This window comes from Balaenoptera borealis, assembly GCF_965194805.1.
Source record: "Balaenoptera borealis genome assembly, chromosome: 16".
Classification (NCBI taxonomy): domain Eukaryota; kingdom Metazoa; phylum Chordata; class Mammalia; order Artiodactyla; family Balaenopteridae; genus Balaenoptera; species Balaenoptera borealis.
The window spans coordinates 81,430,238-81,458,135 of NC_138872.1; the positions used below are offsets into that span (position 1 = coordinate 81,430,238).

Below are 27,898 nucleotides of genomic sequence, written 5' to 3' on the forward strand. Positions count from 1 at the left end.
TCCAGAGCACTGGGCTCCTCCTTGCAACCGCTCCTGTCCCTTACATCATCCTCGGAGACCTGCTTTTTCTCTCCTGGATCCCCGTTGCTGCCTCTTCCTGACCTCAGAGACCCCACCCTGATTAGGAAAGGCATCCCAAGAAGACTCACCACCAGAAGGTTCCCCTCCCCTTCTTGTCAGCCCTCCGCATCTGTGGGTTTGAACCCGTGGGTGCAACCAACCGATCATATCCGCAGTCGGTTGAATCTCCTGATGCAGGACTTGTGGATACAGAATGTGCGAATACGGAGGACAGGGTATACTATACCATTTTATATAAGGGTCTAGAGTATTTGTGGATTTTGGTACCTGCGGGGGCCCTGGAACCAATCTGCAGATACCGAGGGAAGACTGTATTCAGTCAGACCTGCTTACTGGGCCACATGTGTTTGCTCTCAACACGTCAGGATTCCCCGGTGGTCATCACTGTGACCAGACGTCCTGGCTCCAGTTATCCACATGGTCGCGAGCAAATCATCTTCCCTTCCTAATGCTTCAGTCTCTCTAGACAGACACCATGGGCATGAACAAGATGTCTTCTGTAGAAAGAGGCAGATGTGGCCTGAGGACTAGCAGGAGACTCTGGGTAACTTTTTTACTCCCCACAGCCTTACTTTTCTCTTCTGCAAAATGGGGAGAATGATGTCACTTCCATAACTATCTTGTTAGGGTTTCAAAAGATGGCTTGAATGAAATGACCAGGTGTATGTATCCATAGGAAGAAAGCAATCAATAGGCTTCAGCTGACTTTAAAAAATGTGTGTGTGTGTGTGTGTGTGTGTGTGTGTGTGTGTGTGTGTGTGTGTGTGTCCTCTCTTGAGCCCATTGGTTTCCTGAGGGTGGAGGGTAGAGACCAAGACTCCTGTGATAGAAGGGATTAGCTAATCAGGTCCTCAGGTAAGGAACCCCAGAAATTCAGCAGGTGGGGCCGGGGCACTGGGGCAAGGAAGGCCCATGTCTGGCGCTGGCAGGGCAGGACCAGGCTTCCTGCAGATGCTTGAAAAAGACATCGTTACCAAGTTAAGAAATTCGATCTAAAGCAGATGCTCAGAGCTGGCAATGCCTGCTGTCCCTCCTGTTCCCAGGACCCAGAATTATAACATGGCTTTGTCCTGAGTCCCTTGCCTGGTTGTGCCTTGCTGTGCCCCCCACTCCCATCAGTGTCAGGAACTAACAGGGCTGTGTGATTAAAGGCTGACGCAGGCAAATGCGTAACTGTCATTCACATCACAGCTCTGCCTGGGGGGACGGGTGGAGGAGGGGCTGGGCTGCTGGAGTGAGGGGAGCTGAGTGGCAGACGTGAGGTGGCCCAGACCTGACAAAGGCTCTGGGGCCCCTTCTGCTTCATGGCTGGAGGGGCAGGTTGACCTGGGCTGCGTTTAACACCCAGGAATCAGACCTGGGCTCTTTCCTGGAACTGGCCTGTGGGCTAGGGTCCAGGTCAGGAGAGGGGAAGCATGAGCCACCCCCCCTCAAACACCTTCCCCCTCTCCCCACCTTCCACAACCCCACAGGAAGTGCCATGGGCAGGCGAGCTGGCACAAGTTGGGCAGTACTGCCTGCCACACCGCGCCCACCCTTAACCGCTGTCCTGAGACCACACTGGAGATTAACCTCAATCTTGACCTGACCGTCTGGGCTCCCTGCCTGCCTTAGTGCCAGGCGGGTCTTGTACCCAATCCAGGGAGGAACTAATTTGGGAGTGGGAAGTCCAAGGTCTGTCCCCGTCTGTGTAGAACCTCTCCATGTGTCCACCCCAGGCTTGCTCTCTGGGCCTCACTGCCCACTGCAGGGGGGGAGGGGTTGCCTGCGCATGGTGGACACATCACCCACTGTGGACACACCGCCCATAGTGGACACACCACCCACCGTGGACAAGGCACCCACCGTGGACACGCCACCCACGGTGGACACGCCACCCACCGTGGACAAGCCACCCACCGTGGACAAGGCACCCACGGTGGACACGCCACCCACCGTGGACACGCCACCCACAGTGGACACACTGCCCATGGTGGACACACCACCCATAGTGGACACACTGCCCATGGTGGACATGCCACCCATATGGACATGACACCCACTGTGGACACACTGCCCATGGAGGACACACTGCAGGCCCTGCAGAAGAGGCCTGAGGCTCCGATGAAGGAGGAATGATCAGCTTCCCACTTCCCGCCTCCACCCTTTGCTGTCCTCAGCCCTTGCCCTCTCCACGAATGGCCGAGGTCCTGGCTGATGGCCAGCGCTGTCTGGACAGGAGGAAACCAGGATGTGAGGAACGGCAGCGGTGGGAGGAACGCAGAACGCTGAGTCTTCAAGAGCAGAAATTCCACCGGAAAGAAAACAATGCACAAGGGACAGAGTCACCTACCAGGGAACAAGGGGGAAAGGAAAGGGACTGCGCCTTCCTGCTCCAATCAGGTAAACAACCCTGGGGATGCCCCAGCGTGAACTGTTTTCCAGGTATGGGCGCTGGAGTGGAAGGCTGGAGGTCTGAGTCCCGCTTTGTAGTGACTGGGAGAAATGGTCCCTGCCCCCCCCCCTTTGCTGGCCTTCTTAGGCAGATGAGCTCCTAGGGGGGAAAACAGGGTCCCCCTGCCAAGGTCAGGCAGATCCCAGGAGAACCAAAGGAGCATCTGGTAAAGAAACCCATCTATGCTGGGACCGTCACAGCCCCCGAATGGCCAGTTGGCTGCTGGAAATCAAATAAGACAATTCTAGGTTCTAGGGCAGGATTTGCAGAAGCTAGAACCTGCAGGAACTTCATTAGAGATGAATGAGGTCATGGCCGGGACAGGGTGGAGGCCTGTCCGGGGTCCCACATTGTGTGCAATACCAGAGGGGAAAGTTCCGTCCTCTTTCAGGGCCTTTAGAAAGAGCAAGAATGTGGCAAGTCCCAGAGCTAGAGAAGAAGCCTACATCCCAAAGGGACAGGGAGAAGCAACCCCCACGTCAGGGCTGCAGGGCCCCGAGCCTCCCAGACTCCCATGCTGGTAAGCCTGGAGGAAGGATGGATTCTGAGCCTCTGAAAACTCGGCCAGGCAGCCTGGATTTGTGACTGACCCTGTTAGTATGTTGAGGCAGCTTCTGATCTGCAAATCCATTCTTTTCTAAGGTGCTGGGGTCTGCATGCCTTTTCTTTAGGGTTTTAGGAGTTGCTCTCTTCCCCAAACTACAGCAGTAATGATGGCTACGGTATGCTGAGTGGTTGCCATCTGCCAGGCCCTCTTTGGTACTCATCACCTTAGTTCGTTCCCCTGTGGCTCAGAGTCGGGGAGTGGCGATGTCCCCATTCTACAAATGAGGAAACCGACACACAAAGGAGTCGGATTTCTTGCTCAAGCTCACTCAGCTAATGAGAGGAGCTGGCTCCAGAGCCCTCAGCTCTTAACTCCATTCTGTTTTTCAGTGCCTCACCTATCCACATAGCTGTACAGCTGTCCCCCCTAACCTCCCACCCCAGGATGGGTCCATGCCCCTCCCTCACTGCATGTCCCACTGCCCCCTTCCCACCACCCTTGACTCTTTCCTTCAGAACTCTTCTGACCCTGGTCTCATCCCCTCTCCCCTCCCCGCACCCCCCCAGATCTGCTGCCCAGCAAGGAACTGATTCCAACTCAGGTCTTAAGGGTTCACCATTTTAAACCCTCCCGAGTCACACTCACTTTGGAATTATGATATTCTGTGCCTTGATCCAGTGGTTCTCAGCCCCCCCCCGCCAATGCACCTGAGGCTCACCCAGGAGCATTTGTTTTGTTTTAATTTTTTTTTTTAATTTTGATTGAAGTATAGTTGGTTTACAATGTTGTGTTAATTTCAGTTGTACAGCAAAGTGAATCAGTTAAACATATACATATATCCACTCTTTTTTTTTTTTAAGCTTCTTTTCCCATATAGGTCATTACAGAGAATTGAGTAGAGTTCCCCGTGCTGTACGGCAGGTTCTTATTAGTTATCTATTGTATATATAATAGTGTGTATGTTTCAGTCCCAATCTCCGAATTCACCCCCCACCCCCGCCAAGAGCTTTTGAAAAGTCCTGAGACCCAGACTCACCCCTGATGATTGGAATCTTGAACTGGAATCCTGGGATACTGGGGTTTGTTTTGTTTGTACTAGCTCTTCGGGTGCTTCTAGGATTGAGACTATGACCTTAGACCCCATGAGCCAGTGACGTGAAATGTCAGGCACTTGCTGCCCTGGGGAGGCTGTTGGAGGCAGAGCCCCCTTATCACACTTGAAGGAGTCTACCTGACAGCTGGTCAGTGTTCCCCTAGGCCTGGAGGCTGGGTCACCTGGCGACAGGGAGCTGCAGCCTCTGGCGGTGAGCTGGGGAGGAGGATGGGCGTGCTGAACTTTGACCCAGTTGCTCCCTGAGCACTTTTCCTGCCCTGTTCATGTCTGTGAGCTGGTTTTCTGCTGACCTTGGACTTCAGGCTCAACTCTGAGATGGGTGGAGAGGGAGAGAGGAGACGAGAAGCTGGTTCAGGGCTGGAGGAGCCAGAACATGCCTCGAATGCCTTGAAAGAGCCACGCTGTGAACTGTTCAGGAAAGCTCCCTGTGGGGCAGGGCCTGTGAAGAATGAAGGTCACTATCATAATTGTCATCTGCTGGCATTCCTGCAGAGCTGCTTTCATTGTGTTTTCTGCCCACTGGGCATATGAAAGTGCTGGGGCTGGAGATATGGCTCCAGCCCTGGAGGGGCTCAGGGCTCAGTTCCGGAGAAAGACAGGCATTTCTAAAGATAAGCAGTTCCAAGGAAGGTTGGGTCAAATGCCTCCTGAGTGACACATGAAATCAGGCATACAGCCACGGCCTGGGGCAGCGGGGGAGAAGTCCAAGGCCCCAACCTTTGGGATAGGGCAGAGGGGCATGCAGGGAGGACGAGTCAGCCTGGAGAAGCAGAGAGTTGTGTGGGTAGAAGGGCCTGGAAATGAAGGACCCCAAAGAGCAGGCCGGGAGATTTGCTCGTGTGTGTGTGTGTGTGTGTGTCTGTGTGTGTGTGTCTGTGTCTGTGTCTGTGTCTGTGTGTGTGTGTGTAGCCTGACAGAGCCTCCCGACCCCCCTGTCGTCGTCCACCCGCCCGGACCTGCTCTCTTAGTCAGTCCCTGTGCTGGGTGCTTCTGCCCCGGGGCTCTGGGGCGCCGATGAGGCCTCCGTTATTCACAGCCTAGACCAACAACTGGCTCCCTGGGGCCCACTCCCTCTTTCCCAGGGTGCAGCCCGGCCTGCCAGCTCACCATTCTGCGAGGCTGGTCCCAGACGCAGACAGCCTCAGTCATGCCAGGGTTGGAAGGAGCTGCAGGCCCTGCAGGCAGAGACCTCGCCCTCCTGAGTCCTCAGCTCCACACTGGCCAGCTCTGTCTAAGGACCAGGCTGTCTGGGGAAGCAGAGGGGCCGTTGTCTTGTTTCCAGGGTCTAGCTCCTTCAGAGGGGACACCAGGAAATTGGGGGGCACCCCTTCTCATTCTGAGCTCCTGCTTTAGACTAGCACTAATGGAAACCATTCTGCTCTGGATGTCTCAAGGGTCTGGTCCTGAACCTAAACCACCAGAACGGGGCTCTGAGGGGGTTTCTCCTCCAGTTCTCCCTCTTTCTGGAAATGGCATGCCAAACTCCATCTTGCCCTTGCCTGCCTGTGCTGGTAGCTTACTCAGGGAAGTGGGGGTGGAGGTGGGAGCCAGCAGCAGAGCCCAGATGGAAAGCCCCTGACTCGGGAACTCCCTGTTATCACTTCTGAGAATCCCAAGGGGCTGGTAGGAGAGGGGAAGAAGTCATGTTGTGTCTAGCACCTGGGGCTGGTTTCCGGGCTGAATCAGGTTGTGATCAGTGCAGCAGGTGGAAAGCCCAGGGCTGTCCCTCCTGGCCTGGGGTGGAGGTTCCCTGCACTCTGACAGGGCTTTCCTGTCCAGCAGACCGTTAGTTCTGCTGCGTCTGGACACGCGTGTGTTTGTGTATGTTGGGGAGGGTGGGGGAGATGGGCCTCCCTGACCTTCTCCGCCAGCCCAGCTCATGGATGGGGAAGAGGAACAGGAACAGTGGGGGTGAAAGAGGGAACCGGGAAGCCATTCATCACAGGGGCGGGATCTGAATTGGTCACATCTGTCCCCCTTCCATCTAGACCATCTGATTTCCATTTTTCCCACCTATTTTTTGCCTTTGGAATGTTCCACCTCCCCTGCTTTTCTTATGTAAGTCAGCTGTCCACAGAGCCTCCCAAGATGCCTTAGCTTCTGCCTCTTCCCCAAAGCCTTCCCAGCCTCCTCCAGGCCATCCTAAGCTGTCTGTCCTTTGAACTTGATCCCTTTTACGATCAGACCCACACAATCACACATTCAGCACTGGATTATTCATCGACTGCATTGCATGTGTTTGTTTTGTTTTCCCTACTGGGTTGTACATCGTTTAGAGGTAGGAACTGTTTGGGTGTAAACTTTCTTCCTGTGTCCCTTAATACTGCCCCACGTGGGCGGGACTTGGGCCTGACAGCCAAATACCTTGAAGTTAACATCGCCTTCTGAGAATTCAATTAAGAAGAAACTCAGTTTAGGAGAGGATATTAGCCCTCTGTAGAAATTACCTAGGAGACTGTCTGTCTGTGAATATCCCAAATCCAATTAAGGAGACGTAGAGGAGCAGATAAGATTGTGATTGAATTTCAGCGAAGTAACTGCATTGTCTTCTGTCTGAGGGAAAATGCCAAGACGAGGGGAAAGTTCCTCTTCATCATAAAGGGGGATCCAAGGAGACCCAGCTTGGTGCTGGGGCTCCAGGCTGTGCCGGACAATTGGTGTCCCGTCCCGCAAACTTCAGTGGCTAGGACCCAGGACGGGTGTGCCTGGAGGTGCAGAGGATGCCTCAGACTGTCATCCTGCCATTAAGATCATCCAATGTCCTGACTTTGTTCTGATTCCACACTAAAGCCACATTCTGAGGCCCCCAGGAGAGATGTGTCCAGGTGCCTGGGGATGTGACTCTGTTTGTAAATTAACAAGCCAGCATTTGGGGTCTGTAAGCTATTCTTTGTGCGTCCGGTTCATGTTAATTGGACCTGAGATTGCTTTGTCCAAGGTGTGCACATGTAGCCGAGAAGGAGGTGCTGGGCTGTGATGAAGCACCATGATAAAGCTGCCTTGTCTGGGAGCCCGGCCACCTTCTGCCCCGGCCGTGTCTTCCCTGGACACTTTTTTTTTTTAATTAATTTATTTTATTTTTGGCTGCATTGTGTCTTCATTGTTGCATGCGGGCCTTCTCTAGATGCACCGAGCGCGGGCTTCTCATTGCAGTGGCTTCTCTTGTTGCAGGGCATGGGCTCTAGGTGTGCGGGCTTCAGTAGTTGTGGTGTGCGGGCTCAGAAGTCGTGGCTCGTAGGCTCTAGAGCGCAGGCTCAGTAGTTGTGGCGCACGGGCTTAGTTGCTCCGAGGCATGTGGGATCTTCCCAGACCAGGGCTCGAACCCGTGTCCCCTGCGTTGGCAGGCGGATTCTTAACCACTGCGCCACCAGGGAAGCTCCCCCTGGACGTTTTTGCACTCGCTGTTTGCATTGGTTATTTAGAGGCAGGGTCCAGTAAATACCTGCTGCATGGTGGAGTGAGTGATGGGTGCATGGGGTGTTTTGCCTCTGAAAGGCTGGAGAGAAGGCCCGTGGTCCCAAGGGCTGGGTGAGGGGAGGAGTGAATGGGTAGCCATGAACCGAACATCTCCACGTGCCAGGCACTGTCTGTGTTTATGTTCTTCCTCTTGTTTATCCATCTGGGAACCTCTGTGCTGTCTTACTGCATCTGTTTTACAGATGAGGAACGGAGGCTCAGAGAGGTGAAGGAACCTCTGCACACAGGTCACTGCTTAGCGAGTGGTGGAGCTGGGACTAAATGTGGATCTCTTCCCTGTGACTCCCTTTCTTGGAGGAGAGGGAGGAAGAATCCAAGAGGGAAGGCACGTGTGCTTCTGTGTTAGGAGACGGGCCTCTGGGTGGAGAGGTGGACGGGGTATGGAGGCACTCCTGGAGGGCTCTGCTCCTTGCCCACGCCCAGCATCTGCCCTGGAGGACAGATGTGGCAGCTCTGGTCCTCCACTAAGTAGTAAGTGGTAGGAAATGAGCTTCAGGGAAATTCCAGTCTTGATTCTTTAATGAGGCAAAAGTTGGCATGGTGCCCTACCTGGGAACATGGTGCCCTGCCTGGGAACACCCTGACAGCAGGTCCCCCACCACTGTGTGCTTTGCAGAGCATAGAGATACACCTCATCTAAACACCAGCAAAGATGCCTGGCCCTGGCCACACCCACAAACCCATACGTAGGGTGTGGCACTGCTTCTCAACATCTGGACGCAGATTCTCGATGACAAACCCCAATCCAGCTTCCGCCTCCCCTGATGGACCACTTCCAGACGATGCTCAGACACGCCAGCCTCCTTCCCTTCCTCTCCTGCTGCCTCCCCGAGGCCTCGGATGGAGATATATGGCGTCGTGTCTCCCCGAGCTTGGATGTGTGTGTCCTCAAGTCTCTGCAGCCTTCTCCCTGCTTCCTGGTGTTCTTGGGTCTCTATTCTTTTCTCCAGGGATCACACAGGAGCAAGTGGTCAGGCAGAGGCCAACGCCAGCCGCTGCCGGCCTGGAGCCAACTCTCCAGCACTCCCTGGGGAGGTGAAGCGCACAAGGCCTTCCCGAGAGCCACACCCCAGCTCATCTTTCCTGGGTGATGTTTTTCTTTATAGCTCCCTTCCCGCCAACTTCCCACACGACCCCGTTCCACCCCCAAGAGACATCTCTGCCCCAAAGTGTAGCTTCTCTTCAGCTGGAAAGACTTTTCCTGGCGAGAGAACCACGGAGGCACGGGAGCCAAGAAGGGAACTGGGGAGCAAGGCAGAAGGTGAGGGGGCCTGGCTCTCCCTGCCTGGGCCCTGCAGGGCTGGCCTGGAGAGGAGACAGTGTCTGGAGCCCTCGCGCCTTGAGGCGGGCAGGGACCTCCTTAGGTTCTAGCTCAGCTCCCAGCAGCAGGAAACGCACAGAAAAAGTGATCTGGGGAGTTCCTCCTGCCCTCAGCTTGGGCCTGGGAGCCTCCCACGCAGTCTGTGGGGTGGGGGGAGGGAGGTGGTGGGGAGCAGGAATGGCACGGCCCTGTCCCAGCTCTGCAGGGCCCGGGCAGGGAGAGCCAGGCCCAGGCTCCGCGGCCCGCGCTCTGCTCCTGTGTCTCCGTGGTTCTCCTGCCAAGAAAAGTCTTTCCAACTGACAAGAAGCTGTACTTTGGGGCAGAGCTAACTTTTTGGGGGTAGAATGGGGTCGTGTGGGAAGTTGGTGGGAAGGAAGAGAAAGAAAAAAAAGCCTTGGGGACTTCCCTGGTCGTGCAGTGGTTAAGACTTCGCCTTCCAATACAGGGGGTGTGGGTTCCATCCCTGGTCGGGTAGCTAAGATCCCACATGCCTTGTGGCCAAAAAACCAAAACATAAAACAGAAGCAATATTGTAACAAATTCAGTACAGACTTTTAAAATGGTCCACGTCAAAAAAAAAAAAAAAAAAACTTTAAAAAAAGAAAAAAAGCCTCACCCAGCAAAGCTGGACCAGGGTGTGGCTCCTGGGAAGACCTCGTGTGCATCACCTCCCCAGGGAGTGCTGGAGGGTTGGCCCCAGGCCAGCCAAGGCTGGTGTTGACCTCTGCCCAGCTCCTCTCCCGGCTCCTGGTGATCCTGTTCATGTCACATAATCTTCTAACCTCACTGTCCCCATAATTAGACCAGAGGTGATAATACTATGCACCTCCTGGACTTTAGTACACGTAAATGCATAGTGGGCAGAGAGGGACCTGCCTCCAAGTAAATGTTTCATAGATACACCATTCGTTCATTCCGAACCTACCGTATCCCAGGCACTATTCTGCAGGCATAGGAGGTATTAGTGCACAAAACAGGCAAAATGCCCCATCCTGGGGCTTGCATTCTACCTGGGGTAGAATTTGGGGGAAGAGACAAATTATAACAATAAGTAGGACAAATAATTCAATGGAATAGTATGTTAGAAGGTTAAAGTGCCATGGAACATAGGAGAAGTACAACGGAGTGAGATTACTATCTTTTTTTCCAGATACCTTCACTCTTACTCATGTTCCCTTCTAAGGAAAAGGGATAAACCCTCTTTGCCTCCGGGCCTGCCCCAGCAATGTTTCCAGCTCCTCTCCGTGTTCTATCTGATGTAAGTGACAGGGACTAGATTTTAGCCCAAATTCACTCATTCGTTCTTTTCCCTCACCGGTATTTATAGAACACCTGGTTATGGAAAATTCAGTGTGAAACAGAAGTTCTTGTCCTGAAGGGTTTTGCAGGTGAGGAAAGAGCTGCGTGTGAATAATCGAGGTGAGAAAGTAGTCAGGGCCGTCAGAGACGGGAGGGAAGCAGGCGCTGGCGGGGAGAAGCGGGTCTGTGCACACCCGCCCTGCACGTTGACCTCTGGCCTCGGTGCCCTGGCCCCTCGCTGGATTCGGGGGCTGTTCCGTCTCTCCTTGCTCTGGCTCTTTTCTTCTGGTGAGACTGTCCCTAACTTAGTATTCAGGGGAGAGGAAACAGGCGCTGCCCTTTCTGATGGGGAAGAGACATTTTCTGAGTTGACCCTGGAGCAAAATCAAGACCCCAGAGCCCTGTTCCCGACCCCAGTGATGAGGAGGGATGCAGTGAACATCTGTCCAGCTGTGTGCCCAGCCTGTGACATAGCCCTGCTTCCCCACCCCTACAGTGTGGCCTCTGCTGCCCTTATTCGAAGGTGGCCTGACCCCAGCAGGGCAGCGAAGAGGAGAGAGGCCTGCAGAGTCTGTGGCCTGGCAACTTGCTGCAGACCCCGTCAGCAGAGGCAGTGGGCCTGCCGCCTCTGGGACTGCGACGTCTCCGGTGCAGAGGAGAGAGAGACCCAGGTTTGAGGGAGGAGGCTGGGCCGCATGGCTGGGAACCGAGGACACGTGTGCCTGACCACAGGGGCAGACGCTTCGCCTTGGGGTCTGGAGCTAGAACAGGCCGTTCTCCCCACAGTCACCGCTCACATGGACCCGCAGGCTCTCCTGCGCCCGGCCCCCTCAGCTGCTGAGTCACACTCCCCAGGGTTCACAGAGGCTCTGGTCCAAGGCCAGGCTGAGTCATTAGATGATGAATTGTGGAATTCTTATTCAGGCTGTCACCGCAGCAGTGGTGGGCCCTCATCCCCACCCTCTGCTTCCCCACCGAGCCACTTAGAGCATTCTCTTGTGGCTTGTCATTCCTGCTCCGTGGGGAAGTGGGGCCGCTCTGGCACTGAGAAGATGGTGGTGGAGGTGCGTGGGGAATCACCGAGCTTCCCTTCCTGGGTCTAGACTCTGGACCTGTTTAGGGATAGGTCCTGGCCTGTTGGCTCGGGGAACCTCAGGTCTCATTTTGTTCAGCTCTCTCATCGATGAATGAGGCTCAGAATTCAGACGCTCAGGATTCAGAGCTGGTCGGAAGGGCAGCTTTTGGAGTCAGAAACGAAATCTACTTAAAATGAGCAAACCTCGCAGGCCTAGGTTTCCGTGTCTGTAAAATAACGTTGATGGTGCCTACTTCCATCCCGGAAGTTGATGGATGTGAAGCACAGGTAGGTGGCACTCAGTAACTGTTGTTTGACTCCTGTATTTGATGCGGAGGCCGGAGGCTGAGTGAATTAGAAATAAAGACCTGAGATCTTTTCTCTTCCTGCTCAGGACTCAGAAGGGAGGGTCAGGAGCTCCTGGAGGGGCTTTGGAGAGTAGGTCAGAGGGGTTGGGTTTGGCCAGTAGGCAGATATTCCTAGAGCCTGGGTACCTCTCAGCCCTGCAGGGGCCACTGTGGGATGACAAATGCAGCACGTTAGATGGAGCCCACAAACCAGAAAACAAGCAGAGACCAGTGATGGGCACGGCCATCCTGACCTGGGCCCCTGGCCCACCTCCTTCATATACACCTCCACGGGGTCCTGCTGGGCCAGATCACCTGAGGGCTCCCTCCCACCAAATGTGAGCCTGGAAGATGCTTTCTGCCCAGAGGGCCCCTCTGTCCTACAGGTGGGAGTGGCCCTGGACGAGGGCTGGGACCACAGATGATGACAGTGTTGATCGCCGTGCTCCTGAAATGTCCCCAAGGATTCTGTGTAGCATCTTTGGAGCTACAGCAGGGAATGGCCATGATATCTGATTCCCTTCACTACCAGGGTTTTTCTTTTTAGTTTTTTCTTTTTTTTTTTTTTTTTGGCCGCGCCGCGAGGCATGTGGGATCTTAGTTCCCCGACCAGGGATCGAACCTGCGCCCCCTGCAGTGGAAGTGCGGAGACTTAACCACTAGACCGCCAGGGAAGATCGTTACCTGGATGTTGATCATTTCCCATACCCATGAACCATCTGAGAGAAGGTTCACATTTTCCAAAAGAATTTATTAAGAAACAGAAAAAAGATACAAAGTATAAAGGAATGAAAGAGTTTACAACACAGATTCTTCAGCCTGGTGGCAACAAAGAAATACTTGCTGGGCTGACACCACCGGTACAGAGGCCCCAATTCCACCATTTTCAATCCCATTTCTCTTAGCTGCTAATGCAACCAGTTCAAACCTTCTCTGAAGACAAGTCAGATAGCCTTCCAAAACCTCCCCAAACTACTTCCTAATTGCCTCTTTACATACGGTCCCCTCTCCACCCGGTCCCAAAGATTCCTCACCCAGGCTTCAGGTGAGGGTGAGGTCAGCCAGACCCTGGTGAGCCTTCTCCATACGTCCAATCACTCTGTGGTTCCTAGACCTATTTTTGTTCCCATCCAGATTCATTTAATTAAACTACATTCATGAATCGGTCGGGTAGGCTGGTTTTGTTACCTTCTGTCAAGTTACCTGTTTTCCTAAGCCTGCATCTGAACTTGACCTTTCTCCTAATGGGACCGTCTTCTTGAGCACTCTCTCTGGCAGCTCCCTGCCCCAGCTAGTCCAAGACTACTTTCTCCCCCAAACAGAACTCTGCATCCCCATCCAATCTCCCACTTAACTTACAGGATAACTCTAGTTCTCAGCTGACCTGCCCAGGAGAAATGGTCAAGTACCTTGATCTTGGCATCCACTTATCACATCTTGCCCAGCTCAGGTCACCAATCTCATCAATTTCCTCGGAAGACTTCTGACTTCTCTCTTGAATGTCTGCCCCTCTGGGATATTATCTCTGTAGATTATTCTATGACATGGCTTTATAGATACAGTAATAGTAAGACTACAGCGAAAGAAGAGTTATTCTCTCCCAAATCATATTTTCTCTAAATTACCAAAAAATTGGGCTACTCTTGCCATTTTGAATTTCTTCTAAATACCTATGGTTATCAGGCCTTCATTAGTACAGCCTGATTCTCAGCTGGCTTTTAGGAGTAGCACTGAGTCTTAGCAAGCTGGCCATTGGTCCCTTCCGCTCTTATGGTCACTGCTGTGTCTTAGCAAATGGCTTCTCCAAATAACTGCTGGAAAGCGAAACATAAGTCTCCTCCAAAGGAGAAGCAGGTCACAACTCTACCCAGACGTTCTCGAGTTTTCCCCTCACAAGGCATGCACACAACATCCCCATTCACGCTTACCCTGATGGAAAATAAGTCAGTACTAAAGTCGGTTAAAATTTTTCCTAACCAAGACTGCAGATTTGAGCTTTATGGGGTACAAAATCCTTCTCTATGCCTCTCAGCCAGTCCTCACCACAACCCCGTGAGGTGGGCATGGTGGATATTATTATCGCTATTTTACTGATGTAGAAACTGAGGTTCAGAGAGGTTAGGGAGCTAGACCAACATCACACAGCTATTTAGTTGGAAGAGCCAGCACTCAACCCAGGTCTCCGCTGCCTCATTCACCTTCCTTTTTTAAACCCAAAGAATATGAACAAGGTTCTCTACTCCCTTTCTCTCTACCCGAACGGCATTCTCCATTCCTACACGATCTGGAAAGTTCCAGACAGCACAAGGAATGATTGATCAAGTTAATTGCCATAGTCCAATGCAGGGTGGGGATGTTGGATCTTTCACAATGTTCCTGATTTCTTAACATCTGTAGTTGAGCCAAGAACTCTCTCTCCGCACTGAGCAGTGCTTTCTGTGCCGGGATTTGTTAGGATTCCCGGGTGACGGTTGGGGCACTGGGGATTTTACCTCCAAATTATGCTCAGTGCTATACTTCTCATCCGTTTCACATTTTGCCGTGTTCTGTGCCTTCCCACCCCTACCCCTTCACGAGGAAAATTCAGTATGTCTGTCAATCGTCCAGTGCCCGCCTCCCCAGGCTTCTTACAGCGTCCTGAAAGCCCCATGTGCCCTGCATCTTTAGAGCACCTGTGGGGTTCTCTTCCTGCATCCAGGTGATATTTCCCTCCGGAAGTTCTCTATTCCTGCCTCAGGCGTGAGCCACTTGGCTGCAGCCATTCCACCAGCCGGGCCCTCTGCACGCGGTTCCCATGCGGCTCTGCAAACCTGTTGTTCCAACCTGAAGGTATTTATCCCCTAGAGGCCAGGACCGCGCCCCACACCCAGGATGTATAAGCAGGACACCTGAATTTCACCTCTTTTGTGACTTAGAGCTGAGCCAGTCTCCTGGAGGCTTATGGTAGGCTGTGTCCACAGTGCCCCCTACTGGAGATTTCCCACAAGCCAAAGTTTTGGACAACTTGGCGTTTTCTAGACATCAATTCGCTCCACAGGCGTTTACAGAGCACCTACTAGGAGCCATCACTGTGCTGACTCTGTAGAGAGAGCTACAAGAAGACAGACACAGCACCCCACTCGTGCAACTCATCTTAAACTAGCTGGTTCCGCAGAACCGCCACTTGGTTTCCAGTTGGTCTGAATTAGTTGGTGAACTCAGTAAGATCTTCCCCTGCCTCTGGACACTCCACAATGACCGATCACCCACGGGGACCATCCACGGGGACCACCTGAGCTCTGCAAACTTCCCAGGGCAGATTCCTTGGTCAGTCACCAGACAGGACCCTGCTCTGACGACCCTTCCTCCCTGCTGGGTCCTGACCGGCTGGGATTCTCCTCCTGACTCCTGCCTACCCCCCGACCCCTACCCCTGAAAGGACAGTCTCACTTATTCTGACACATTCATTTACAAATCCAGTAGTTATTCTTGAGTGTATTTTTCTGAAGTAGTCAAGCATATATGTTATTTAGTGGACAATAATAACTGAAGTAGAAATGTGCATATATGAATAACAGCATGAAATAAAAAGAACCCAATCTCCCCAATCACTGACTATTTACACATTTTGAACCTATTTCCACTCGGTAACTATTCAGACATGCTTTTACCTTGTTGCTATCATTACGTGATCAGAAAGCCAAAATCTTTTCTTTTTGGCTTACGATTGCATCATATAACATCATATTCTTCTAAATAGTTCTCATAATTGTCATACATGAAGGCAGTAGCTCATTGCCCTGCTAGACCACAATCTACTTGGCTAGATTCTGGTCTAGCCAGAATTGGCTAGCGAAGCCAATTTTTTGGAAACAGGAACAGGAGCTGTTTCCTGTCAAAGACTGTAATATATAGGGTGGCCACAAATATCTGTGTGCAGATACTTTTTTTCCTTTTGAATCCTTTTCCCAGAATGTACTCCCCAAAGTGAGATAACTTCGTCTTATAATCACTTCTTTGACTCTTGTCAAGAACTGCCAAACTGTTCACCAGGAAGCATCATTTATAGTGCCAGGGGTCTATTTCCCCACGACATATTTTTTTTAATGTATTTTTGACGAATGCAAGTGGTCGATTTTACTTTATTTTTCATTTTATGTGTCCTGGCCTGTGTGCATTCGTTCTCTTGGGTATACGGCTTATTTGGTCCTTTGACCAAGTAGATCTGTTTAGTCACTGCATATACTGGAGACTCCTCAGATCAATGCTCCGTAATTTCCTCATCTCATTGATTTTCCTTTAATCTTCATTCTTCTTTCCTGTGCATACATTTCAAAATTTTATATAATTGAATTTGTCCACCTGACATTGATGATTTCCCCTTTCACTTCATTAAACAATCAATGACCTCCCTGGAAAAAGATTTTCTTTTCCCTACACCTAATGTCCTGCACTTTCCATCCGGACTTGTCCAAAATCTCTCTGGCTCCCATGAACACTCATTGCCCATGATCCTTACATATTATTCCCTTTGGTCACCTCTCAACAGCCCCTGGCTAAACATGTCCACCTCAGTTCCACCGCTGCCACAGCCTATGCAAAAGGCCGGTGGTCATGGCTCACTTCTGACGGGATCCCTCCATGAGATTTTCACCCCTCTGCCCATCCCAGCCCCACTACCGACTTCCCAGGTCTTCCAACCGGTTTGGCCCCTGAGTCCCACACCTGGCCTCTAGGCTTAGGTTTTTTCCCCACCCATAATGGCAATATGGACAAATGCCTTCAACCCCTTAGTTCAGCCAAAATTTCTCAAAAGGAATTGTGCCAGAAAACTAAGAGGGGGCTAAAAATAAACTCCAGGAAGTATAAAGACATCAAAAAAGAAAAGGTTTTATATCCTACATAGGTCTGGCCTCAGGTTGGCTTGGAGGTGAGGGGTGGTGGAAGTTGGGGGGTAAGACCCAGGGTCTCCCCTCGTCTCACACTCAGAACCCTGTGTTTTAGACTCCAACCCTGCCGGGTTCCATTTTCTAGTAGCACATTCTCTTCACGGACTTCAAGGTAAACGCCTGTTGGCCTCGGCTTTTGTCTATACTTGGTCCCCCATGAAGTCCACCCCGCACTTCACTGGGGGACGCCATTATCAGAGGAGCCTCAACTTCCCAGCCGAGGCTGGTGGAAGATGCCATTTATGGCCGGGTTCAAAATCCCAGACCTCTTCTGACTTGGTGCGTCCCGTTCAAGTCGGAGGGGAGGGGGTTCTCAGCTCTCTTCCAGAAAGTACATACCTGACATACCCTTCAAGCCCTGGGCTTAAAGGACTATTTCTACCCACTTCCCCAAGACTCTCCCTGGGCTACCCCATCAGGAATGGTTTTAAAGAAGAACTCAAATCAGGACTAGCTTACACATCTTGGAAACCTAGACTCTACGGTGGCAGCAGCGGCAGTCACCCCCAGCAAAAGTAAGAAGCATTAATGCCCAGCACCCCTCCAACCCCTCCTCCTCTGCTTCTGAGGGTTATGGCCACGCCACGCCACGCTCCTTGGTCCCTATTCCTGCGCACCTGAAGAGCTGTTTGGCACTTCACCTTGAAAAGTTGCCAACCCCTGCTCTCTGGGAAAATGCCCACATCCCTCGGGCCGCCCTGCTTCCCTTCTCTCTACCCCCCCAGTCCCCCCACCCCGAAGTCTCTCCCCAGTCCCAGCCCTTTAACTGTCAGGAGGGCGGACCCGAAAGACATGGATGGTCCCATTACTGAGGGACACGACCAGGTACCTGCCATCCACCATGGTGGTCACCCGGGGCTTTTCCAGGCCGTGATAGGCCGTCAGGAAGTCCCCGAGCAGCGACCCCTTCGGATCGAGGATCACCACCTTGTTGACCTCTCGAAGGGTCAGAAAGATGTAGCCCTTCTTATCCACGGACACGGAACCTGGCTGGCAGCCGTGCAGGCCCGGCCCCCGGTACTCCCCAATCACCTGGCCCAGCCCGTCACAGACCACCAAGCTATTCTGCTGCCAATCCGACCCCACGAAATTGCCCTGGGGGCTGGTGGTCAGGAACACCAGTGCCCGCAGGCCCCGGCTGGCCTTGCCCCCAGGGATAAACCGGGTGGCCAGGCTGCCTTCCATGTTGTACACCTCCACATGGCCTGACACGCTGACGGCCACCCGGTCCCCGCTCGGCATGGCGGCCACGGCGTGGCTGGCCTGGCAGAGGCTCAGCGCCCGGCGCCACTGCACCTCGCCGTTGGGGCGGATGAGATAGAGCCGAGCGCCAGCCGAGAAGGCCACGGCGTCCTGCAGGGCGGCCACGCTGCATGGGGAGCAGCCCTCAGGGACGGGCACCGCGCCCTTGTAGTCGCCATTGAGGGAGAAGCGCTTCAGGGCCCTGTTCTGCTCGTCTGCCACCAGGATCTCCCGGGAGCCAAAGGGACAGAGCCCAGTGATCCGGGGAGACCGCTTGTCCCCCGGCATCCGCGTGGGGAAGCTGCAGAAAAAGACGGGCCTGGGGAGGAGGCCAGAGCCCTCCAGGTTTGGCCCAGGTGCTGGGCTGGGCTCCCGAGAAATGGACTTGAGCCTGCCTTTGAATTTCCTCTTCTTGTTGGATCTGCCACCCCTTGGGGACTGGGCTCCTCCATCTTCTTGGGGTGTCTGGGCTCTGCCCTCTTTCGGGGTCTTGGCTCCGTCTTCTTGGGGAGTCTCAGCTCTCTCCGCCTTTAGGGCCTGGGCTCCATCTTCTTGGGGCGTCTGCGCTCCGTCCTGCTTCGGGGTCGGGGCTCCATCCCTGCTCTGGGGCTGGGTTTCGTCGCCTCCCTGGCTTCTGGCTCCGTCCTTCCCGCTGGCCTTCCGGGGCTGTTGCTCCTCAAAGGAGAGCCTCAGCAGGTGGCACTTCTGGTCCAGGAGTCCAGGATGGAGCTCCAGCCGGGGCAGCAGGCAGGGGGCTGACCCAGGCATCCAGGGACAGCGCTGCAGCTGCTGAAGCCTTTGGGCAATCGCCCCCTCCAGCGAGAGTATCTCGGCCTCGCGACCCAGGCTGAGCACGCGACGGGCAAAGGCGGCCGCCTCCCTGGCCACCTGTTCGCGGCTCTCCAGCTCCCCCAGCCTCTCCCGAGCAGCCTCCTCGGCAGCCTCCACGTGGGCCCGTAGCTGCCCCAGCACCTCCTGCTTCTGGGCCAGGAGGGCCCGGAGGACCCCCTCGGCCGCCTCTTCCACCTGCGTGCCCACCTTGGCCGCCTGCTCCCGCAGACGGGCCAAGGCTTCCTTTTCCTCCAGCCGGGTGGCCTCCAGCTCAGCCAGATTGCTGTCCACGCCCGCCAGGAGCTCCTCGAGGCCGGGCCTCCGGGCACGCACAGCCTCGGCCAGGGGCAGGCAGGGGTGGTCCAGGTGGGGGTCCAGGCGACACTCCCGGCACAGCAGCTGGGAGCAGGGCTGGCAAAGGAAGCGCAGGGACTCCCCCGGGTGCTGGGGACACTGGGCCGCCTGGCGCTCCCGGGCCTCCTCGTCGTACCACCCTGCCCTGTAGCCCACCAGGTCCACCACGCGGTGGCTGTGGGTCTGCCGGGTGCAGCGGTGCCCATCGGCACAGGCCTGGCACAAGTCGTCGGCGCAGTCCAGGCACCGGGCTGTGGCTGGCCCCCCGGCGCTGGCGCCCCCCATCAGCGGGCACAGCGCACAGGCCGGCTTCCCTGCGCGCAGGTCTCCACCGGCTCGGGCCTTCACCAAATCCAGGAGCCCGTTGACGAAGAAGTTGCTCTTGAAGGCAGCCACGCCCGTGGGCGGCACAGGCACGGACTCGCGGCACTCAGGGCATCGGACGTGGCTGCCCTCGGCCAACTGGCCCAGGCAGTCCTGGCAGTAGGTATGCAGGCAGGGCAACGTTTTGGGCACCCGCAGCTGCTCCAGGCAGATTTTACAGGCTAGGAAGTCGCTGCTCAGGGCCTCCAGCAGGGAGGGCGAGGAGCCCTGGGAAACCATTCTGCAAGCGAGGGGTCGGGGTCAGAGGACAGAGGGCACCTCCACGGTGGCCACCACCTGCCCTCTCGCCTCTCCCCCATCCTCAAGCCCCACCAGGTCTGGGGTCTCACCTGAATGGCCAGGAATTTTCTTCTGGTCTCTTGAGATAAAGAGCCGCCTCCCTCCTCCCTGCAGACATTCAGCAAATGTGAAAAAGTAAAGGGCACTTTTGCATGTCAGGCCCTGCGAGATATGACAACACCAAGAAGCCCAGCCTTAGAGACCTGCTGGTGTAATGATCGGTGCCCCCCACTGACAGGCCTTGTGGCACATGGGGTGCGAGTCTGGTGTGAATAGATCCTGGGGGTCCTGCTGGGAGTGGGATGTCAGGTGAGGGGAGGGCAGAGAGGACCAGCTGAGGGTCTGGGTGGGCAGATGTGCCTTGACTCCTGGAGGGTGGGGGAGTATGAGGGACCCCAATTCCCACAGCCCCGTACACCTGCCTCCTAGGCCCTGGCAGTGGCATCACGGGTTGCGAGGGCCCCTCTTCCTGCCTCAACTGTCCTGAAATGAACAGGCAGAAGGATGCCTGAGAGAAAGGGGCTGCCTCGCTCTTTCCTTCCAGCCCTCAAACTCAGGGTCACCGTAGCCTTTGCCCCATCTCCTTCAGCCCTTTTCTTTCAGCCTTTCCTGCTGCAAGAGGCCTCCTGCTTTCCTAGAAGCCTCTGGAGGGTAAGAGTCACATGAGGATCATCTGTGAATGCCCCCAGCTCCCTGCACAGTGGCTGTGAAATACTTGAGCAAGAAACTTGGGGGATTTCCCCCAAACTTTCAGAAAGCAGGGGCTGGGAGGAGACCTCAGACAGTGGGAGGGTGTCTTCCCCAGGAAGTCTCAGATCTCTGGCCCCGCGGGGGAAGCCTCCCCTCTCCTCCCGCCTTCTGGGTCCCTCTCCCCACTCCCTTCCTCTTCCTCCCGCTCTCTCCCTTCCCCCACTCCCTCCAGTTCAGCTGTCCCTTCAACCGCCCTCCAAGCCCCTCTCCTTACCTAGCCGGGGCTCCGGGACCCGAAGTGGGGACCCCCCGAGGCCCTGGCGCTGCTGTTGCTGGGCTCCTGAAAGAGAAACAAAACTGAAACTAATTGTACTTCTGCAACTTCCGTCCCAGGCCCGGGACACCGACTTGTACAGCCGCAGGCCCCGCCTTCCTCCCTACCCTGCCTGGAGCTCTTCCTCGGGGGCCTCCTCCACCAGCAGGGCACAGCCCCCGCCAGCAGGGCTCCAGGGCTCCGGGGCCAGGGCAGCCTCCGCGGCTGGAGTTGCCGAGGTTGGCTTGTCAGTTTGAGCCCGAGGATTCGCTCAGCCTGCTAAGTGTGTTTGTCGCAAAGGCAGGCCAGATGCCTGAGGATGCGTCCTCTGAGGGAAGAAATTAGAGATCATAGGTGATTCGGAGACGTAGGGTAACTAGAGCCCGGCCTCAGGCCCGGGTTCCAGCGCTGCTGCATATCTGCCAATCCAGTCTTAGGTGAGGCCCTTCGTACCATAAATCTCTGCTGAGATACGGGAGGGGCTGTGGGAACCAGATAAAGGGCCTCGAACTGAGGAGTCAGCAAAGGCTTCCTGGAGGAGGCATCACTTGAGATGAGTCAGAAGAGTGCATGGGGGTTGGGGATCACCTGAGAAGAACGCAGGGAAGGGCATTCTAGGAATTGGGAACAGCAAGTCCGAGGGCTCAGAGGAATGAAATACCACGACCCTGCTGGGGGATCCAAGTAATTCAGGATGGTTTGTGGGAAAGGGACATGTGAGTGGTAGCAGATGAGGGTGAGGCAACGGCCAGGTCACAGAGGCCCTTATGTTCTACATGAAGGGGTCTGAGTTTTATCCAAAAAGCCAAAAGAAACCATTGAAGGATATTTCCCCCAACATCTTCTGAAAATTTTGAAGCACAAAGGTGTTGAAAGGATTGGAATGAACACCCCTGTACCTACCCCTTAGATTCTACAGTTAACATCTTGCCGTAGTTGATTCATCACACAGCTACCCATGTATGCATTGCTTTATCCACAGTGATGGGATTTCGGGAGGAAACAGAACCGGTGAGAACTCACTCTGGCAGCGGCCAAGAGGATAGAGGGGGGGCCTGACCACGGGTCCAGGTGAAACGTGGAGGGGTCTGAGCTGACACAGCGCCACTAGGGGCAGAGAGGAGGGTGGAGGATGAGAGCCTCACATGTGAGCCGCGGCTGCAGGTGAAAGAAGCCGTGGGTCTTGTGACTGTCCCTGTGGAGGGAGGTGCCGGAAGGAGGGTAGGAAGTCCTTCAGGTTTTGCAGGTCTGGAGGTCAGGACGGAGAGCTTGGCTGCTGATAACCCAGCTTATGACTTTTCTAGACTTTTGCAATGTATCTTTGGTTTTGATGAAGTCACCCAACAGTGTCCAAAGTGAGAAGAGCAGGGCCGAGATGGCACTATGCGGAACATAGACATTTAAGGGCAAGTTGGGGAGGAGCTGGGACGTGAAGGAGGCTGAGAGGTACTTCCAGAGAGGTAGATTGAAATCCAGGCAAGAGTAGGTCCCAGGAGCCAGGAGTGGAGAATGCTGTACTTCCAGGAGGAGGTGGTCAGCGCAGTTGAATGCTACAGACCTGACGGTCAGCCAAGATGAGCACAGAAAAATGTATTGGCACGTGTGTGTCCCTAAGTGTGTGCACACATCTGCACATGTGTAAGGCTCCGTGTGTGTTTGTCTGTGCATATCCAAGGACGATTTTCTGGATGCCTACTGCAGTCAGACAGCATGCCATGTGCTGTGCAATAGACAAAGATCAACAAGATAGGTTCCCCGCCCACGGGCAGTTTATAATCACATAGGAGAGGTGAGATCTGTACATGTTGCCATAGGAAACAGACAAATGTCATATTAAGATGTCAAAGTAATCATCACAATGGCTTCCTTTTCCTGGGCGTTTACCATGAGCTTGGCATGGGGTGCTGTAAACATAACCTGATTTAATCCTCACAGTAACGTCGTAAGATAGGTACCATTCTTGCCCCATTTTACAGATGAGGAAACTGAGTTATAGAGAGAATAATTCATCCAAGGTCACATAAAGTGCTACGGCAACACAGAGGGAAAGTCTGATTTCTCCTGGAATGGTGGTGGTGTGGGAATCAGAAAGGCCACATGAAAGGGGTGGCATTACAATGCCTGCCCTACTCCGCCTCCCCAAACATTGAACAATTGCTTAAAGGGCCTACAGTGTGGCAGGCACCGGGAAGGCAGTTTCTCCTCCCTGAGAACAGGCTTCCAAGGCAAGGGATAACTCAGCTACAACCAAGTGGTAAGTGTTACCATGGAGACCCGGGAGGAGGAGGAGTTCCTGCCAGATGCTGGGGGTTCCTCAAGATGCCTCTCCTGCTGGATGTTCTGATACCGCTGGAGTGCAGGCAGGTGGAGGGAAGTGGCAGGAGATGGGAACAGGCAGGCAGAACAAACTTCAAAATTTCCTGTTGAGAATCCTGTAAGGCCTTAAGGTAACGGGGAGCCATTATAGGATTTTTATTAGGCAAGTTTGGACTTTGTTGTGCAGGTACTTGGGGGTGGGGACAAGCAAAGGTGTTTAATCTTAATTTATACAAATAAGCATAATTTAAAATTTGAAACACTTATCATCATTGAAACAAAATAACTTTTTTCCTATGTGTATTTCCTTTGGTCTATGTCCACATGAGTATGTTTTACACAATTCTATATATATATGTATATACATATATTTGTACATATCTGACATATTGTATTTATAGTATGCACATACTTTTTGTCTACTTGTCGATGTGCCTTTCAGGACTGGGAAATTCTCCTAAAGTATTTTGTTGATTCTCTCCCGCTCCGTTTTCTCTGTTTCCCTGTCTGGAACTTCCATCATTCAGAGGTTGCATCTCCCGGATGGTCCTCTGATTTTCCCTTTTCTCTTATTTTTCATTTCTTTCTTTTTTGTACTACTTCCTGGAAAATTTCTCCAACTTGAACTTTCAATCCTTGTGTTTTTTCAAATCTGCTGTCCCAATGTTAATTTATGAGTTCCTTTTTTTTGTACCCTATTTGTACCAGTATTTTCTTACCTCTCTGAGGATGTAAACGATAGTGTTGTTATTGTTGTTGGTGGTGGTGTGGTGGTGTGTGTGTGTGTCTGTGTGTGTGTGTGTGTGTGTGAGTTTTCTTCATCTTGCACAGTATCTGTTACCTCCAAGTTATGGTTTCCTTCCTCCCTCCTTCCCTCCTTTCCTTCCTCTTTAGATGACTGTAGTATTTATTGTTTTATGTTTTATTTTGTTTATTTTTAAAATTGTTTTATATTTTAAAATTAGCTTTCTGAGGTATAATTTACATACAATGAAAATCACCAATTTAAATGTAGAGCTGGGCTTCCCTGGTGGCGCAGTGGTTAAGAATCCGCCCTCCAATGCAGGGGACACGGGTTTGAGCCCTGGTCTGGGAAGATCCCACATGATGCAGAACAACTAAGCCCGTGCGCCACAACTACTGAGCCCACATGCCACAACTACTGAAGCCCGCACGCCTAGAGCCCGTGCTCTGCAACAAGAAAAGCCACCGCATTGAGAAGCCCACGCACCACAACAAAGAGTAGCCCCCGCTCGCCACAACTAGAGAAAGCCCACGTGCAGCAACGAAGACCCAACGCAGCCAAAAATAAAAATAAAATAAAATAAATAAATTTATAAAAAAAAAAAGAATCCACCTGCCAATTCAGGGGACACGGGTTCAAGCCCTGGTCCGGGAAGATCCCACATGCTGCAGAGCAACTAAGCCAGTGCGCCACAACTGCTGAGCCTGCGCTCTAGAGCCGCAACTACTGAGCCCACGTGCCACAACTACTGAAGCCCGCGCGCCTAGAGCCCGTGCTCCGCAACAAGAGAAGCCACTGTGGTGAGAAGCCCTGGCAGCGCAACGAAGAGTAGCCCCCGCTCTCCGCAACTAGAGAAAGCCCGTGTGCAGCAACGAAGACCCAACGCAGCCAAAAATAATAAACAAAATAAATAAATTTATTAAAAAAATAATAAATGTAGAGCTCAATGAGTTTTGACAATGTATATAGTCAAGTAATTATCAACATAATCATGCTATACAGTAGTACAATATAAAAATAAGGAAATTGACATTAGCACAATACTGTGAACTCAACTACAGACCTTATTCAGATTTCACCAGTTTTTACGTGCACTCAAGTGTGTGTGTGTGTGTTGCGTACAGTTCTATGCAATTTTATCACAAGTATGACCACCATGAGATCACCACAATAATCAAGGTACAGAACTGTCCCGTAAACACAAAGAAACTCTGTTCCTTCTTTATTGCCTTATCTTGTGTTAAAGATATTTGTATTGCATTATTTTAATTCCACTGTTTCTATGTTTTTAAACTCATTTCTTAGTGATTGCTCTAGGGACTATAATATGCATCTTTAACTTATGAGAAACTATTTCAGGTTAATATTGACTTAAATCCAATAAAATATAGCCACATAGCTCTATCCCCTCCCCTTCTTTATTCTATTTTTGTCAAATCTATTACATCTACATATGTTAAAAACCCAACAATACAGCCTTATAATAACTGTTTAAACAATTTCATTTTTAAAAGACATTAAGGGAAGGAAAGATATAGATCAGTGTTTTGTATTTACCCACAAGTTTACCATTTCCCATATTCTTCCTTCCTGCAACTTAAACCTACCATCTGGGGTCCTTCCTTTTCAATCTGAAGGACTTTGTTCTGTAAAATAGTTTGGCTAGCAACAATTTCTGTTTGTATTTATCTGGGAATGTCTTATATTTTGGCTTTAATTTAAAATTTTTTTTAAATAAGAAATTTATTTAAACAATGTGCTTGACTCAAAGAGAAAACTACCTTTCCTTAAAAGTAATGTATCACTAAGGACATATTACCATACATGTAACAGCTACATACTAAAAAAAAAAAGTTACAAAATTGCCCTTGATTTTCTAATGACAAATGAAAAACATTGAAATTCTCCAAACAAGATATGCAGGATTTTTGTTGTTGTTGTTACTGGTTTTTGTAACTTTTTGGAATAAGAAGATGGGCGTTAAATGAGCCTGTTCCTAACAGAAAAAGGAAGTATTTTCACAGAAACAGTGTTTTTCCTGACTTCACCTCCATTTGATGTTGATGAAAATATATCATTGGCCATTTAGCTAAAAAAAAAAAAAAAAAGCAAGAGGCTTGTGCACACGTCCCAGTCATTTCATATACAATGAAGGAATGGGGAGGGAAAAATGAAAGAATAGAAAAAATTATTCAGGATGTTGTGGGGCAAAATGACAGTTTTCCAACTGAGAACACGTTGCTGGCTTGTGGAAACAGAATTCTGGACCAAAGTGGCAGGTTCTCTTTTTAGTGGGTACTTCCCGTCCGCTCTAGGAATCCTAGAAACTGTATCTTTGCCCTCCAGTTTCAACTATGCAGGAGTGTCTGTTTCATTGGTTGGCTGCCCATCAGATCAGAATCTGATCTGCCTCACTGACCCACCTTGTCATTCAAAATAGGCTTTCATTAGTCTACTAAGTGGTATATGCCTCAGTCTTCAACTACCTTCACATTAACATCAACATTGTTCTCGAGCTGGACCAAGTTTCCATCATAGCAAGTAGTAATGAAGTCTCCTCAGCTTCTGCTTTTACAAAAGAGATACCAGAGCCCCACCAAATGGGCCACAAGCAGTGCCAGAAGTGGCTGAAGAAGTCATGTTCATTTTCTGGGGGGAGTATAGTTGCTTTACAATGTTGTGTTAGTTTCTGCTGTACGGCAAAGTGAATCAGTTATACGTATACATATATCCACTCTTTTTTAGATTCTATTCCCATATAGACCATTACAGAGTACTGAGTAGAGTTCCCTGTGCTATACAGTAGGTCCTTATCAGTTATCTATTTTATATATAGTAGCATGTATATGTCAATCCCAATCTCCCATTTTGTCCCTCCCCGCCAACCTCCTGATAACCATAAGTTTGTTTTCTACATCTGTAACTCTATTTCTGTTTTGTAGATAAGTTCATTCATACCCCCTTTTTTTAAAAATATAAATCCAGGCATTCTGATTCCAGAGCTCAGACTCTTTTTTTTTTTTTTTTTTTTAAAGAGCTCCTGACTTTATTTATTTATTTATTTATTTGATTGTTTTGGGTCTTTGTTTCTATGCGAGGGCTTTCTCTAGCTGCGGCAAGCGGGGGCCACTCTTCATCGCGGTGCGCGGGCCTTTTCACTGTCGTGGCCTCTCTTGTTGCGGGGCACAGGCTCCAGACGCGCAGGCTCAGTAGTTGTGGCTCACGGGCCTAGTTGCTCCGCGGCATGTGGGATCTTCCCAGACCAGGGCTCGAACCCGTGTCACCTGCATTGGCAGGCAGACTCTCAACCACTGCGCCACCAGGGAAGCCCCAGACTCTTTTTTAATTTTTTTTTTTTTTTGAATGGTTTTTAAAAAATTTTATTTATTTATTTATTTTTGGCTGTGTTGGATCTTCATTTCTGTGTGAGGGCTTTCTCTAGCTGTGGCAAGCGGGGGCCACTCTTCATCGTGGTGCACGGGCCTCTCACTATCGCGGCCTCTCTTGTTGCGGAGCACAGGCTCCAGACGCGCAGGCTCAGTAGTTGTGGCTCACGGACCTAGTTGCTCCACGGCATGTGGGATCCTCCCAGACCAGGGCTCGAACCCGTGTCCCCTGCATTGGCAGGCAGATTCTCAACCACTGCGCCACCAGGGAAGCCCTACGTACCCCTTTTTAAGATTCCACATATAAGCGATATCACATCATATTTGTCTTTCTCTGTCTGACTTGCTTCACTCAGTACAAGAATCTCTAGGTCCATCCACTTTGCTACAAATGGCATTATATCGTAGTTTTTTATGGCTGAGTAGTATTCCATTGTATATATGTGCCACATCTTCTTTATCCATTCCTCTGTTGTTGATGGACATTTAGGTTGCTTCCATATCCTGGCTATTGTTAATAGTGTTGTAGTGAACATTGGGGTGCATGTATCTTTTCGAATTATGGTTTTCTCTGGATATATGCCCAGGAGTGGGATTGCTGGATCATACGGTAGCTCTATTTTTAGGTTTTTAAGGAACCTCCATACTGTTCTCCATAGTGGCTGCACCAATTTACATTCCCACCAACAGTGTAGGAGGGCTCGTGTTCATTTTTGAAGGATATTTTTTTCCTGC

At 51.8% G+C, this 27,898-nt stretch overlaps 1 protein-coding gene across 3 annotated transcripts; it reads right to left on the bottom strand.

The window, feature by feature from the left end:
• Positions 1-12,425: 12,425 nt before the first annotated feature.
• TRIM56 (tripartite motif containing 56) lies at positions 12,426-20,967 on the bottom strand. 3 transcript variants are annotated; one of them, XM_082360599.1, is made up of 4 exons: positions 20,845-20,967; positions 20,678-20,743; positions 19,764-19,821; positions 12,426-19,654 (listed from the first exon to the last, which is right to left on the bottom strand). In XM_082360599.1, the coding sequence occupies exon 4, from the start codon at positions 19,651-19,653 to the stop codon at positions 17,386-17,388; it is 2,268 nt and encodes a 755-aa protein (XP_082216725.1). In that variant the 5' UTR covers position 19,654; positions 19,764-19,821; positions 20,678-20,743; positions 20,845-20,967; the 3' UTR covers positions 12,426-17,385. The 3 variants fall into 3 exon arrangements, with proteins under 3 accessions (XP_082216725.1, XP_082216723.1, XP_082216724.1); XM_082360597.1 differs by lacking the exon at positions 20,845-20,967 and having other exon boundaries at positions 19,764-19,875; positions 20,678-20,812; XM_082360598.1 differs by lacking the exons at positions 19,764-19,821; positions 20,845-20,967 and having other exon boundaries at positions 20,678-20,741.
• Positions 20,968-27,898: the final 6,931 nt, after the last annotated feature.